At 34.6% G+C, this 14,794-nt stretch overlaps 1 protein-coding gene across 1 annotated transcript in view; it reads left to right on the top strand.

Moving 5' to 3' along the window:
• The window catches only part of LOC149926178 (calcitonin gene-related peptide type 1 receptor-like), an 87,688-nt gene that overhangs the window by 56,831 nt on the left and 16,063 nt on the right, over positions 1-14,794 (top strand). Inside the window, exons 9-12 of the mRNA XM_090160748.1 lie at positions 937-1,028; positions 1,850-1,997; positions 4,413-4,563; positions 7,717-7,777. Of these exons, the coding sequence (XP_090016874.1) occupies positions 937-1,028; positions 1,850-1,997; positions 4,413-4,563; positions 7,717-7,777 (452 nt within the window). The remainder of the gene's footprint in view (positions 1-936; positions 1,029-1,849; positions 1,998-4,412; positions 4,564-7,716; positions 7,778-14,794) is intronic.

Below are 14,794 nucleotides of genomic sequence, written 5' to 3'. Positions count from 1 at the left end.
ACTCGAGAACTATCTTTAAGAAATCTATATTTAAGATTTTAGATTTAAGTACTTTTTATGAAATTTATGTAAAAGATTAGAGAACAGAAAACAGATACAAAAGATAACGATGTCTTTTGACGACTGATTGGTAGACTGTGCGTTTAATACAACCTTATTAAGACAGGCAGTATGTACTTCATAAAGTATTTCAGTTATTCATTATCTATCTGTCCGTGTAAGGAATCATAAAAACAGAGGTTATTGTTATGGATTCATATCTGTTAACCGGAGTAGTGCTTATAATCGAGATATTTTATATGTTATATGGTCTGATAACACTAAAACATTTTCAACTTATCAAAATCAACCTTTTTTTATTCATATATGTACAGATAAAAATAAAAGTTAATATGTGTCGTATCACAATTTTCAGAACAGAAAATGAACGTTTTAAAACCTTTTATGTGAATAAATGTTATTCTTGAAAGCTTCATTTAACCTAAAATAGAAACCTTTCCCAAAATATTTTAGTTACTTACTAATAAGATAACATAATTAATAATTATTAAAAACAAAAGATCCGCTACTTCATGGTTTATTTTAATTAAAATCACTCGGGAGCTTTCGGACCGAGGTCCTTCTTCAGCCGCGTCTTACAATTGATCCGAAAGCTCCCGAGTGATTTTAATTAAAATAAACCAAGAAGTAGCAGATCTTTTGTTTTAATAATTATTAATTAAGTCAACCATGGCCATAATAGAAAATATTTATAAAGATAACATAATGTTGTTGTAAAATCTGTAGTGGATAAATGAGTTCATTGAATATAACGCTTGGCAATGAGATGGTTCCACGGTAGTGTAAACCTTTTCTGTGTTAATTCGTGACTCGAAAGCATTACGTATATGCTTCGATGAAATGCAATGTAATCACGTTATTCTTTAATTTTGGCAGGACCTACGTCAGAAGTTAATATTTCACTTGGCAATGTACACAATCTCCGTTGTGTTTCTCATTCCAGCACTAGTCATTTTCTTCATTTACAAGTGAGTCCCATTTTTGGCCAACTATACAGCGCGTTGTCCCAAACTTATAGAAAAACCAATCAGTTCAAAAGTAGCTCTTTAGATATTTAGTACAGATCCAAACCATTACAGTGTAACCATAGCTATCTGAATAGGTCGAAATGTTTAAGTCAGAAAATTCCATGCTTAATGAAACAAAAGGAATTACTTTATATAAATAATTAATTTATTAAATTTATAGTATTACAATTTTTATATATAATAATAAGAGTTATTTTCTTTGTCAACGCAATATCAGGAAAACCTTAAAAACTGCCTTGACTTTAAGGCCTCTTCACAAGAGCCAACATTTTAGCCCAACCTTGGTTTTGAACCCTGGGGTCCGTCATTCGTTTGTTAAAAGACTCGGTGACGGTGTTGGCAACAATTGTTTGGCAAAAATGTTGCGCTCTTGCGAATATTTAATTGGTAAAATGTTTAGGTAAGGCACCAAGTTAACTTTCAAGTTCATCTAGTGAAGGCATATTGCGCAACACCAAATGGTTATTTCTCAAATAATTGACCGAATTTGAAATTACGTTTTTGCGCGCGACAGTGCCACTACATGTCTTGGGCAAACAGCCTTTTTTACTTGCTTTTTTGACCATAACATGTACATGTATTTTCACGCGCAAAATAAATTTTAAAAGCCATCTATTATTTAATTAAAGTAATGTTATACGTAACTCCTATACCAGAATAAAACGGTTCTTTTGTTACCACGAGACGAAAAACAATAACTTAAAAGTTACTTTAAATCATGGCAAATGTACAGTGTATTTGATCTTCCTGTTTTATGTCAGACAACTTCAGGTGTATCGTATTTCGATGCACAAGAATTTCTTCAGCTCATTAATTCTCAACGGCATTTGCTCAATCATCCTCAAAAGCACGGTCATGTTGGACGAGCTGGATGGACCCCCAGGAAAAACCATCTTGGAGCAAAACAATGTGAGTTTTTTGGTCAAAAGTTTTTTTTTTAATTTATTAAGAATATGAACTACGTTTATTAGTGAATAGGGGTAACGTGGTTTCGGTGTCGATGTCTCGCTGCTTAGATTTAAATATATTTGGAATATTTAGTTGCAATAAAAACATTCACCCATGTTCAAAATATTAATTAACCAAGCGAAATTAGCCGAAATTAAAGGTTGGCTGGACTCAGATTAAAATAAATCAATACTTACTTACTATTATAACTTCGACGTAAAGTATTTAAAACTAAATTAAAATAAGAACTATTGTACAATTTAAAAGCGTTTTATTTAGTTAAAAGCAGCTACGGCCGTTTCGACGTCCTAACATAAATAATGGTCGCGCAGTTTCCTATCCACTGCCTGTGGAAATTAACAATCGCCTGGCCCTTGGGTGTAGCACCGTTAGTGACCGTATATCAGCATATGATTTATTCTTTTGATAGGGAGTCCACCATCAATATTTATCGAAACGCAAGGCATTAGCAAATTATGGTCTTTATGCCAATTTTATGCAAATGTGGACATGGGACTAGTCATTTTCATAAGGTTTTTAAAAGTAATTTTTTGTTTAAATTATTTATCAAATATGTATGGAAACCAAGGCTTGTTTTGCAATAATATCTTACGAAAAACCATGAAATTAGCTAAAATTAGAACCCAAAACAATTAATTTTTCTATATAATTAATATAATAAATTTCTATTGATAAATTTAATAAATTATTGTCTTTGTTAAATATAAAATAATGTCTGCTTCTCCAAATAAATCTCTCTCCATGGAAGGAACCGAAGTTATTAGATCTCTGTGCTCGAAAGCAATATTGCCAGTTAGATTTACCGAAGACTATAATTTTTCGGCAACAGATTGCCAATATAAGGAAACCAAGTGTACAGTATCTAATAAGACCGTGGTCATTGGCCCACGATTAAAATTGCATGGCGACACTGTCTTTAAATAATATGTGAAGATAGGAGAACAATAAGACAGAAAACGCCACGTTGTGCCAAAGTGTTAATTTCGCTTTGTGACAGCAAGGACAAAATATCACAAAAAGAGTAGCTAAATAACAGCGGGTAATTTTTTGAGAAAATAATTTATTCCGATTACTAAATCCCTTCAGCCTTATATAGCTCCATCTTCAGCATAGTCTGAGGGAAAATGTCCCTTATTTACCAGCTGCGTGACACACTGTTTTATCTCCATTTTTAGTCCCACATATATATATATAGAGTGGATCTATTGTTTTCGTCAGATAGTTGTGAAGTGTTGTTGTTGGCGTTGTTGGCGTTGTTGGCGTCCACATTTGCAACACTTTCCATATCTTTTTATCCAGTAAACATATCAAGACCATTTTTTTAAGATATATTAATTAGGGTTTCCTCTACCCGCTAAAGTAAGGTCCGCTGATTAAAAGTATTTAGCGGCGATTTGTCAGCCCCTTTCATCCGACCCCGTTTAAACACTTTTTTAAAAACTACGCAGTCTTATAATTTTGGAACCGATTGACTTTTAAATTCCGTTTCATTTTTACAACGGTATGTTTAATTTCAATTTGCCCTAATATCTACATGCTTGATGTGGAACTATTATTACGGCCTTGGCCGACTTGTTCATTCACATCGTCGAAACAAGAAGGCAAAGTAAGTCCCGGATATTCCCAGACCTCTGGTAACTTCCTCGACCAACTAACGTCTCGTTCAAGGCTCCTATCTTTCCCGTATTTAATTAAAGTCTTAATTAATGTCCGGTTTCCACTTGGGAAAAAATGGATCAACTACAAAATGCTTCATTGAACCCAACGGAGTATTTTAAGTTGAACCTCGCCATCGGTGCAATTTTGGCGAAATGAGAACCAGCTTTCTAAAAGTAAGCTACCAAGAATTTGGGTAGCTTGAAGAAAATAAAGACTAAATCAACTTAGAAACTAAACTTTGAGAGATAAAAACTTTTATTTTAGCTAATAGTTTACAATTATAATAAATACAAGGGTAATTTAGATTTATACAGGGTGTCCAAATTGTTCTCGATCGAGGCATTTAAATTAGGATCAATAATAATTTCATAGCATTTTTTCGACACTAAGTGAAGTATCTATTTTCCGATTGTGTTTTTGAGGAAACGGTAATAAAAATTACGATTTGTTTTAGCGGCAAAAGAATATTTTTTTTTTTAAAATTTGATTATTTTTCCCAATATTGGCTGAATTTTTAAATTAAACATTTATCTTCCATTTTCCAAGAAATTAAAAAAAATCCACCTTTACAGTTTTTCAGAAAGATTTCCCAATCAATCCAATTTGGCACCCTGTATCCATACATTCCGAATTGTTTCGTAATGAAAAACTCAAAATGTAATAATTGACAGTGTGAAATCTTAATTCTTATTATAGTTGTGGTGCAGATTCCTGTTCATGCTGACCAAATATTTTCGAATGAGCAATTACATGTGGATGTTCTCCGAGGGCTTCTACCTGCACAAACTAATCGCTGCCGCCTTCGCCGAACAAAAATCCCTCCTTTTGTATTACTCCATTGGATGGGGTAAGTACATCATTATTATTTGAGATATAGGTTAAGTTCAGTAGCGTAGAAGTTTCAAATGGAACGTCTGTGTGGTCGGACAGGACTCTCAAGGTTAGGCCTTGGATATTAGCCTAGCTGATGTTTATTATTATTATTAACGAAAAGTTGATAGAGTGTGAAATTGAACGAGCCCTTCTATAATAAAATATAACGCTTTTACAAGTATGTCCTGGCTCTGTATTACTTCTTCTAGGAAAATCGCTGAACAGGTTTTATTTAAGCGTCTATTAAATAATATGTCGTCAGCTATAGCATCCCCGACATACTATTGCAGTAGCAAAACAATTCAGACTTTCAAGCTTGCAATAATGTTTGGAGCATTTTAACTTAACTGAAAAAGTAAATGAGGAGGTTACTTTAAACTCATACCTTAGGCTTCCACTTTGTTTTGAGAAGTAACGTCATAATAATTATGTTTATTGCCAATAGATGGTGGTACGACAAAAACCATCTCGCAAACGTGGGCGTCGGTCGCCATTACCGCTCTCTATGCCCACTATTGAAATTTAAAGTAACAAGGTGACATTAACTATCTAAACTAACGTTATTTTTAATGTAAAAAATGCCATAATCTGTTTGATGGAAAACGATTTATTTGGTTTATTTTTCTTTGCAAGCTTAAAAGCAAAGTTCATAAAATGCCAGATCGTTATAGCTTTATTCATATATAGTTCAAATAGTTGAGGAAAAACCAGTTGTTGCGTTCGATTATTTTTGTTTACAAGGTATATAGGGTGTTACGGATAAGAGAACCGAAACTTTCTATATGCATTCTATGGGTCTCTATGAGTAAAAAATGTCTAATAAACATGGGTCCTAAAGTGCTTCGTTTCAGAGATATGGGCTCCCAAAAAACTACCCCAAAAACCGGTCGCAGCCTTAAATCTGGCAAACAATATTCTTCCTTGAACCAAATTGTTTTCATTAAACTATCAATTGTTTTTTATCCGTGAGGCGAGAAACTTTAATAACAAGTGGCAAAAGTTCATTAATGTCCTTTTAGAAGTAAAATGAGTTTGAAGACAAAGCCATTTTAATTTAGTGATACGATTTTAATTATTAAATTTAAAGATACAAATGTCATAAAAATTCTAGAGGAATGGTTTTAAAATTGTCTAATTCGTTTTGTAGCTAATATGGCACATTGGTCTAGGAACGCTTATTGCACGGACGGGCTCAAGAAAAATGGGTTAGAAGCTCAAAGATTCAACCAGCAGTAGATTCCTAAAAGACTGGTGTCAGATCGACACAAAGTTTAAACATTGTTTTTTTGTGATTGGCATGTAACCTGGAGAGAGGTAATAATAATAATATTTCGACTGGTTTTTCCAAATAGACGACCTATTGAATCTTTGAACTTCTAACCCAATAAGCGTTCTCGGACGGGCCATATTAACCACAGAACGAATTAGACAAACTTAAAAGCATTCTTTTAGAAATCTTATGACATTTTATCTTTAATTTTGATAATTAAAATCGTTCGTAACGACAAAATGTTTTTATTTTATTTGGAACCGTGGCAATAAAATTAAAATGGCTTTGTCTTCAAACTCATTTTACTTCTAAAAGGACATTAAAGAACTTTTGCCACTTGTTATTAAAGGGTCTCGCCTCACGGATAAAAAACAATTGATAGTTTAATGAAAACAATTTCGTTCAAGGAAGAATATTGTTTGCCAGAATTAAGGCTGTGTCCGGTTTTTTGGGGTAGTTTTTTGGGAGCCGATATCTCTGAAACGAAGCACTTTAGGACCCATGTTTATTTGACATTTTTTACTCATAGAGACCCATAGAATGCATATAGAAAGTTTCGGTACTCTTATCCGTAACACCCTGTATACTGGCTAATATCAGAATAAAAAAAATAATTTTTTGACTCCTCTACATACTGCTTGGCGTGGTGGATTGGTTAGCGCTTTCGCTTTTCAGCTAAAGGAGCCGGGTTAAATCCAAATTTGTGGCACCGGGTGTAAACTCAGAACTACTCCTTCTGCGTTGAGTTTGCAAGTTCTCTCCCCACTGGTTAAAGGCGTTTTCCCCCAAGTTCTTAGGTTTCCCCTTCCCATAAACACTTGTCGAGGTTAACGGTAATAGTAAGTGAAGGGAGCTGTTGGCTCGCGTGGCATGAAGGGCTCGCCACCACTCTCCTACGCGTTGTAACCCGGCGACCTGTTTAGAGGCATTATAAGTCGCTAGATGACTTGGGTGGTGCCTTGGGTATTAGCCTAGCTGATTATTATTATTATTATTCGGTTAAAACGTACTTTCAAGGGTTCCAGTTGCTGTTTCAAACAACGTTTTGCAAAAAAAATTGCTAAGCGAAATTATCAAATCAAATTCCTAATTCAAAAAGATTGCTTATTTCGTTGGGTTTACATAGGGCTCGACGTTCGGAGAAGAAATTTTCCGTAAATTTCTTTTATATCCATATCCGAAAATTATACGAATAAAAACTTATTTGTTGCATATTAAATCGCAATCGAATTTTATATGGCTATTTGAAATTTTGGCCGTTAATTTATCCGTTTCCTCGAGCTCTAGGTTTACATTGAAAATTACAGAGGGCCAAGTCTTCTTATAGCCCGCTTTTAACAATTAATACAATTTAAACCCTTTATGATAATAACATAAAAAAGTTAACAAAGTTAGAATTAAAGAATTAACCAAAGAATAAAAACTCATGTTAGAACTCTTATCCGTATTTAAGTTATCTTATTTATTTTCTAAGATTGTTTTTTTGAAGACGCGTTTGACTGCGGAAAATGTTTTAATTTTTTTAATTTTTAAAATACGTGACTTATAGAATGTATTTATTTATGCTTAGGGATAATGATTATATTGAGACGTGTATATATATATATATATATATATATATATACATTTTATACCATATATACAATCTAGTTTATGTATTATTAAATATCCATTGGCTATGTAATTTTGATATTTTACAACGTCAGGCTTTGAAATAGACACGGTAAATTTTTAGACGTAATGCGCGGTAGTTTTCCGCCCTTTGAAAACTGTCTCTAGCCTGCTATTGTACTTGTTTCAATTTTATGGGTAGAGACTGTCATGATACTTATGCTAATACGTATAATTATTTTTAAGGTTTTCCATTAATACCCGTAATCATCTATTTAATATTCAGGATTTTGCATTACAATGAAAAGTAAGTTGATGTTTCTGTAGTGTAAGGGTCAAAGTGTAAGTAACCTAATAACGATAAATATGGCAGTGCCTATTGTTTTAAGACTAATTTTCTTATCGACCATTTTCTTAACACTGACACTCACGCCTAGCTCTGTCTTGGGCTTGCAAACGAACTCCTTGGCAGTAGTATATGTCGTTTTTGGACCCTAGGGGGCGCAATAATTCTTAAAATCAATTCGATGTTAATTTTCGTTAATTGGCATATTTATAATTATTTTTATCATGTTACTTATGATTAAAGCCAAGATTGAGGACCATTTTGACGCATTTTCGGCCGTTGAACATGAATCTACCAATGCCATGCAGATCAATAAATTTTATAATTTAAAGTTATGACGTCATCAAGATGGCCGCCAGTATCCTAACACTAATAACAGTGTATTTCTCAAACGCATAGCTGTAAATTAATATTGCAGGTGATGACGAATACTAAACACGTCTTATTTGGTATTCGCGAGCGCTGTGATAACATGAAGTCCAAATATTCATCTGTGGTTTTTATGAACTTTTGAATTGTAATATTTTGTTAAAAAGAATTTCATGATATTTATCTTTATAAAATACTACACATTTAATAAGTTCACAATACCGGTCCCTAGGGTGCACTGTTAAAAGTTTAAATTCATATCTACATAGGCTCTTTGCCGATTGGTTTTCATCTTGTTTTGACGTAGTGTTTTTTTCTCAAGAATTTTTTTAATTCAATTTAGTATTTTATCATTTCATAGTATCATTTTAACTTTAAAAACGAAAATTAAAACTTGTGACCAGTTTTAAATATTCAAAAACGTAATGCCTTCTTTTTCATGTACGAAAGAGCGCGATATAGCTTCAACTTCGAAGACAATAAACGCTCCTTTTACCGTACAATCCGAGGGGTCGGACATTTACCAAAATCTCGTACACTTTTTCTAAAATCGCAAAATCTTTTAACTTTCGCTATGGCAAATTAACATTGAAATCACAAAATCACTTCAAAAAATAATGATAAAATCGCCAAAATCTCTACAAAATACCGAAATCCAGTACAAAATAATGGCAAGTGTCCGACCCCTCGGTACAATAAGTAGCCAGGTCAAGCACTTTCATATCCTTGAGAGCGTCACAACGCTCTAGCTCTGACTCAACATGCTTTCTGATTTGGCTTAAGCATGGAAACCCAGTTTATTTCTAGTGTCAACGCTTGGCCCGCTGATCTGGAGAGGGCTCAGAAAAATGACACTATCTTCCTAGATTTTAGAAAGACGTTCGACACAGTACCTCATCAACTTTTCCTGGCTAAGCTACGAAGGTCCGGTGTACGTACATGTAGTACTATTCACAATTGTCAGTTCTGGATATACTCCTATCTGAAAAGCCACGTGGCTCTGCCAGATTCGGAGTCCAATTGGTACACGGTCACCTCAGGTGTTCACCAGGGCTCAACAACTTTTATGATACTGTAACTGGTCCACTTTCTTTGAAGGTTTATATCTCGAGAGTTGTTTTTCAGGCTAACAGAGCTCTAGGCTTTAAACACTCGAGTACTTCAAAGTTAGAAATACAGGGTGGAAGCCTCAGCCGTGGTTCAGCCTCGGTTATTCTCCTAGTACACCCGAGTGCTGCGGGTGGAACACTCCTACAGGCACTGCTTCGGCCATTAAATCCGTTATTTAATTATCGGTTAACTAATTTTGGTAAGAACAAAGTTACGAACTTGATTTCCGCGATAGCAGACGACGATTTAAAACCAAAAATGCAAATCCAGCTAGAATTTGTAGAAATTAGTTAACCGATAATTAAATAATGGATTAAATGGCCGAAGCAGCGCCTGTAGAAGTGTTCCACCCGCAGCACTCTGGTGTACTAGGAGAAGTACCGAGGCTGGACCACGGCTGACGCTTCCACCCTGCATATAAATTCGATCGAACACAAACCAAATACGGTGCTGTCTCTTATATTCTAGTCTCAATTGCGAGCTCATCTTGGTTTGAGGTACAGTTATTCTCATGGCCTCCTTTTTTGTAAGACTTAACTGGAATTCGCTACTGGATCTTCTTAAAACCCCTAAAATCTCACTCGTGAATTAGATCAATACTTTGGATTTCTCTAAGCTACCATTTCTTTCGTGTTGGGCTTTTCATCTGGCCAGTATGAAAAGATTCGTTAGGATATTATGTACGTCGTTTGCAAATGTGATGGCGCCGATAATAGACATGGTAATTATATTCAGCGTTGCCAGCATTTTCGAAAACAATAGACGAAGAAGAATAAATATTTCATCATGTTTTATTTCTAGGCATTTGATAAATAAAGTTTAAATAACTTTATTGATATTCTACATACAGAGGTAAAACAATTTTGTTTGTAAAAACTATCTCTATTTAGTTAAAGATTATCATAGACAACCTCATTGGCAAATATTGGTACTTTACAATGTTTAAGGATAAATATTTGGCTATGGCTACTATTATGGTATGGTCTTTTTTCTAATTAGAAAAAGAATGGGTGACGTATTATCAACGTCATTTTGCCAAGTCACTATTGTAAAGGTCAAAAGATCGCTTTTAAACGAGGTATCACAAACGTATATTATTTGTAAAACGGCAGAAAATTAATTTAAAAGCTATCAAAGTGCTTCTAGTGGCAGATATGGACCATTTATCACAATTATATTTTTAATTTATTAAATCAAATGATACCTGAAACCGGAAATTCTGTGTTGGAATTTGTTCTTACCAACTTTGGGTTCCATATACTTGATAATTAATTACTCATGTTTTACTATAATAATGCTTTAATATTGTTTAACCAAAACTATATCTGTCCAACATAAACCACTCAGGAGAAGTGCTTGTTCCCCACGCTTGTAGCTAAGTCTTGAACAATTTGTGTTTATAGCGCCATCACGCGGATTATACAAGTACTATTTATATATACATAATAAACATATTTTAGAATCCTAACATCACCTTTCTTTTTTTTTTTAAAGGAAGGATGTTTGTAGTTAAATGTCCATTAGGGTACGGGGTTTCTTGAGTCTGGTAGAACGTCGTGGTGGTACAGCATTGTTTGCAGTGTTGTGTGGTTGGAGAAATCGTCTCGGAGTAGGTGGTGATTGTGGTAAAAAGTCCATGCGATGTTGAATAGTGGAATGTGGAGGTCTGTTGGAATTGAATCGTGAGGGAGATTGTTGTAAAGGAGATGAACAAGCAGGAGGAGGAACTTGTTGCGGTCTAAAAAATATGACTGAATGTTGGGATTGAGGTTGTTGATATGGCTTATGAACTGAAACTGAGTGGCGATTACGATCAGTTGAATGAAGCTTGGATGGATAGTCCCGATGAAATCGTATTTGGTTCCTATGTCGACGTTGTAGTCCATTTGAAGTCTGTATTTCATACATGATGTTGCCTATCTGGCGTATGATGGTGCCAGGTATCCATTTAATAACAGTTCTGTTGGCATTGGTACTATAATCTCGAATGTACACTTTTGAAGATATGGTTGGTAACTCTTTATTTGAGTAAGAAGCGTTGCAAAATCGCTTGGGATTAGCGGTAGGATTAAAAAGATCTAAACGAGTCAAAATAGGTCTATTTAGCATTTTCTCAGCTGGTGAAAGTCCATTATTCACAGGAGTTCGACGATAGTTAATCAAAATTCGGTTGATGCGTTGCTGAAGAGAACCTGTTTTGAATTTGTTGAATCCAGTATGTATGAAGTCAATTTCAGGAGTGGTTTCACCATTTAGCTTTTTGAGAGTTGTCTTAACAGTGCGAACCGAACGCTCAGCCTGTCCATTGGAAGCTGGATTGTAAGGCGCTATGGTGACGTGTTTTATCCCATTTTGAGCTGTAAAATTCTTAAATTCCATACTTGTGAAACAAGTTGCATTATCCGTAACTAAACTTGGTATTATGCCAAATCTTGCCATGTGGGAATGTAAGCATTGAATTACTTCAGATGTAGTAGTAGATTTTGTTATATCAATTTCCATCCATTTGGAAAAAGAATCTACAGTGATTAATAAATATTGATTGTTAATAGGGCCAGCAAAATCCACGTGGACCCTTTTCCATGGAGCATTTTCAGGTTGCCAATTTGAAAATTGTTTGTGTGGCATAGGAGCGAGTGCTCTACAAATTTGGCAGTCTTGAGATGTTCTTTCGATTTCTGTATTAAGTGTTGGCCACCACACTTTTGACCTTGCCAACTCTTTCATTGAGCGAACACCTTGATGTGTGCTATGAAGTTCAGATAATATACTTTCTTGTAAGGATTTAGGAACGATAACTTTGTTGGCGATGATCAAAACGTTGTCTATTAAGGTAATATCAGTTGAACGTTGATGATACAATTTTAGTTCGGGTGAAATTTTATTACTTTTCAACGGCCAACCTTCCAGTGTGAATTTCTTGACTTGAGATAACACAGGGTCGTGATCTGTAGCCTCAGCCATTAAGGGTACATTGATCGAAAAATCAGAAAGTGGGCTGAGTAATAAAACAAGTTCTGGTGGTACAGGAACTTTAAAACTTGGTGTTTGTAAAGGAAGACGGCTCATAGCATCTGCATTTGCATTTTCAATACCAGTCCTATAAACAATGTTGTAATCAAAACCCGATAAAATAAGTTGCCATCGTTGAAGTCTTGAAGCTGTTGTAGATGGTATTGGTTTGTGATGTCCAAAAATGACAAGTAAAGGTTTATGATCAGTTATTAACGTAAATCGTTTTCCTAAAAGGTAATCTCTAAAACGTTGAACACCAAATATGATGGAAAGGGCCTCTTTTTCGATTTGAGGATATTTTTGTTCAGTAGGAGTTAGCGTACGAGAAGCAAAAGCTATTGGTCGTTCTTGACCATTTATTTTGTGCGAAATAACCGCACCTACACCTATTGGTGAGGCATCACAGGCTAAAATTACATCTTTTGCGGGATCAAAATGAATTAAAATTCGTGAAGATTGGATCATTTGCTTTGCTCTGTCAAAAAGTTCTTGATGTTGAGGTGTCCAAATATATTTTACATTAGAATGAAGAAGATTATTAAAAGGTGCCAATAAGGTTGAAGAATTTGGAATGAATCTAGAGTAATAATTAATAAGCCCTAAAAATGATCTCAATTGTTCAACATTCTGTGGTATTGGTGCGTCTTGAATAGCTTGAACTTTGGATAACTGTGGATGAATACCATCTTTATCTAAACGATAACCCAAAAATTCTATAGAATCCTTTAAAAATTCACATTTCGCCCTATTTAACTTTACATTATGGTCATCCAATTCTTTGAATAAGGATTCCAATTTATCCAAATGATCATTAATAGACTTTCCACCGATAATAATATCGTCTTGGAAAGGGGAGGCAGTATTGTGATTCGTCAATAAAGATTCAATATATCGTTGAAATATAGCTGCGGCTGAAGCAATGCCAAATGGTAGACTTGTATGTTCAAATAATCCTTTAGTAGTATTAATAATAACGTGCTTTCGCGACTCCTCATCTAACGCAAGCTGATTGTATGCATTTTTTAAATCAAGTCTACTAAATACTGTGCATCCATGAAGTTTTGAAAATATATCGTCCACCTTGGGTAAAGGATACTTTTCAGTGTCTAAAATTTGGTTTGTTGTCACCTTAAAATCTCCACATACACGTACAGTGCCATCTGGTTTGAGAACCGGAACTATTGGGGCTGCATAATCAGCAAATGGAACTGGAGAAATAATATTATCATTTTGCATTTGCTGTAATGTATTTTCTACTTTTGCTTTAAGATGATAGGGTAGCGATCGAGCTTTCCAAAATTTTGGAGTAGGAGCATCCTTGCGAATATGAAGTTTAACTGTAACTCCTTTAATATGTCCTTTTGCTGGTTGGAATACTGCTTTGTGTCTTTCAAGAATTCCATTCAAACGATCTTGTGATGACTGGAGGTACAAAACTTGACTATCAGGCCTCTGTAAAATGTTGAATTGGGAAAAGATCCAGTTTCTGCCTATTAAATTCCTTCCAGAGCCTTCATATACCAAAAGTGGTAACTCTAATGTTTTGTTATTGTATTTGACGTTGACAGACATTATTCCTTTAAGTATTACATTATGACCGGAAAAAGATTTTAGTCTTAAGGAACTAGGATGTAGTTGTTCTTGTAGGTTGATACTTTGTCGTTGAACATCTGATATTAAAGTGTAGGCAGATCCGGTGTCCATTTCAAATATTATCCGATTTCCATTTACTTCACATGCAAGTTTAATTGGAGGTATTATTTCATGTGAATCATTAATATGAGATAATGTATGATCGTGATCATTTTCTTCAATGGAGAGTATTGATTCATTTGAGTCTTCAATATGATATAGATCATATTCTTGATTGTCATCATCAGTTGATAATTGTTTGTCAGTGAGATCTACATAGTTCGTTGAATTGTTATTGTTATATTTATTCCGTCCCCGAGTAAATTGCATTTGTCCTCTGGAATGTCCTCGAGATTGACTATTTGAATATCCATTTCGTCCGTGATTGTTTCTTTTTTTACGACATGCTTTAGCAATATGTCCTTTGGTGTTACAAAAAAAACATGTTGCCTCTTTGTAAAAACATTCCCATTCTGGGTGTTGATTAGAATCGCAGCGAATACATGAAATGTTGGAAAAATGATCTTGAGTGTGTTTGGGAGTAAAATATTGATTTTGAAAAGTTCCCCTTGATAAGGTGTGATATCTTGATGTATGACCATTTGGTTGAAATCTTCCTTGTCCTCTATGACCTCTGGGCTGATAAGTGTTAACATTTTTCGGTGTTGAGTTTTGTCGTTGTTGGTTACGTTTGTAGAGAGAGATCTTGTTAATATGCTGATCATCTGTTTTGCTATTATTAATGTCACGAGATTCTTTAGCAATTTGCTCTACTGAAATTGCAATGTCCAAAGCTTTCTGAAAATCCAATTGTCTTTCAGCCAATAACTTTCTTTTTATTGCGTCATTGTT

This window comes from Leiobunum rupestre, chromosome 10 (assembly GCF_980474605.1).
Source record: "Leiobunum rupestre chromosome 10, qqLeiRupe1.1.hap1, whole genome shotgun sequence".
NCBI lineage: Eukaryota > Metazoa > Arthropoda > Arachnida > Opiliones > Sclerosomatidae > Leiobunum > Leiobunum rupestre.
The sequence above is the reverse complement of the archived record's forward strand: the minus strand, read 5'-3'. Positions and strand labels throughout refer to the sequence as shown.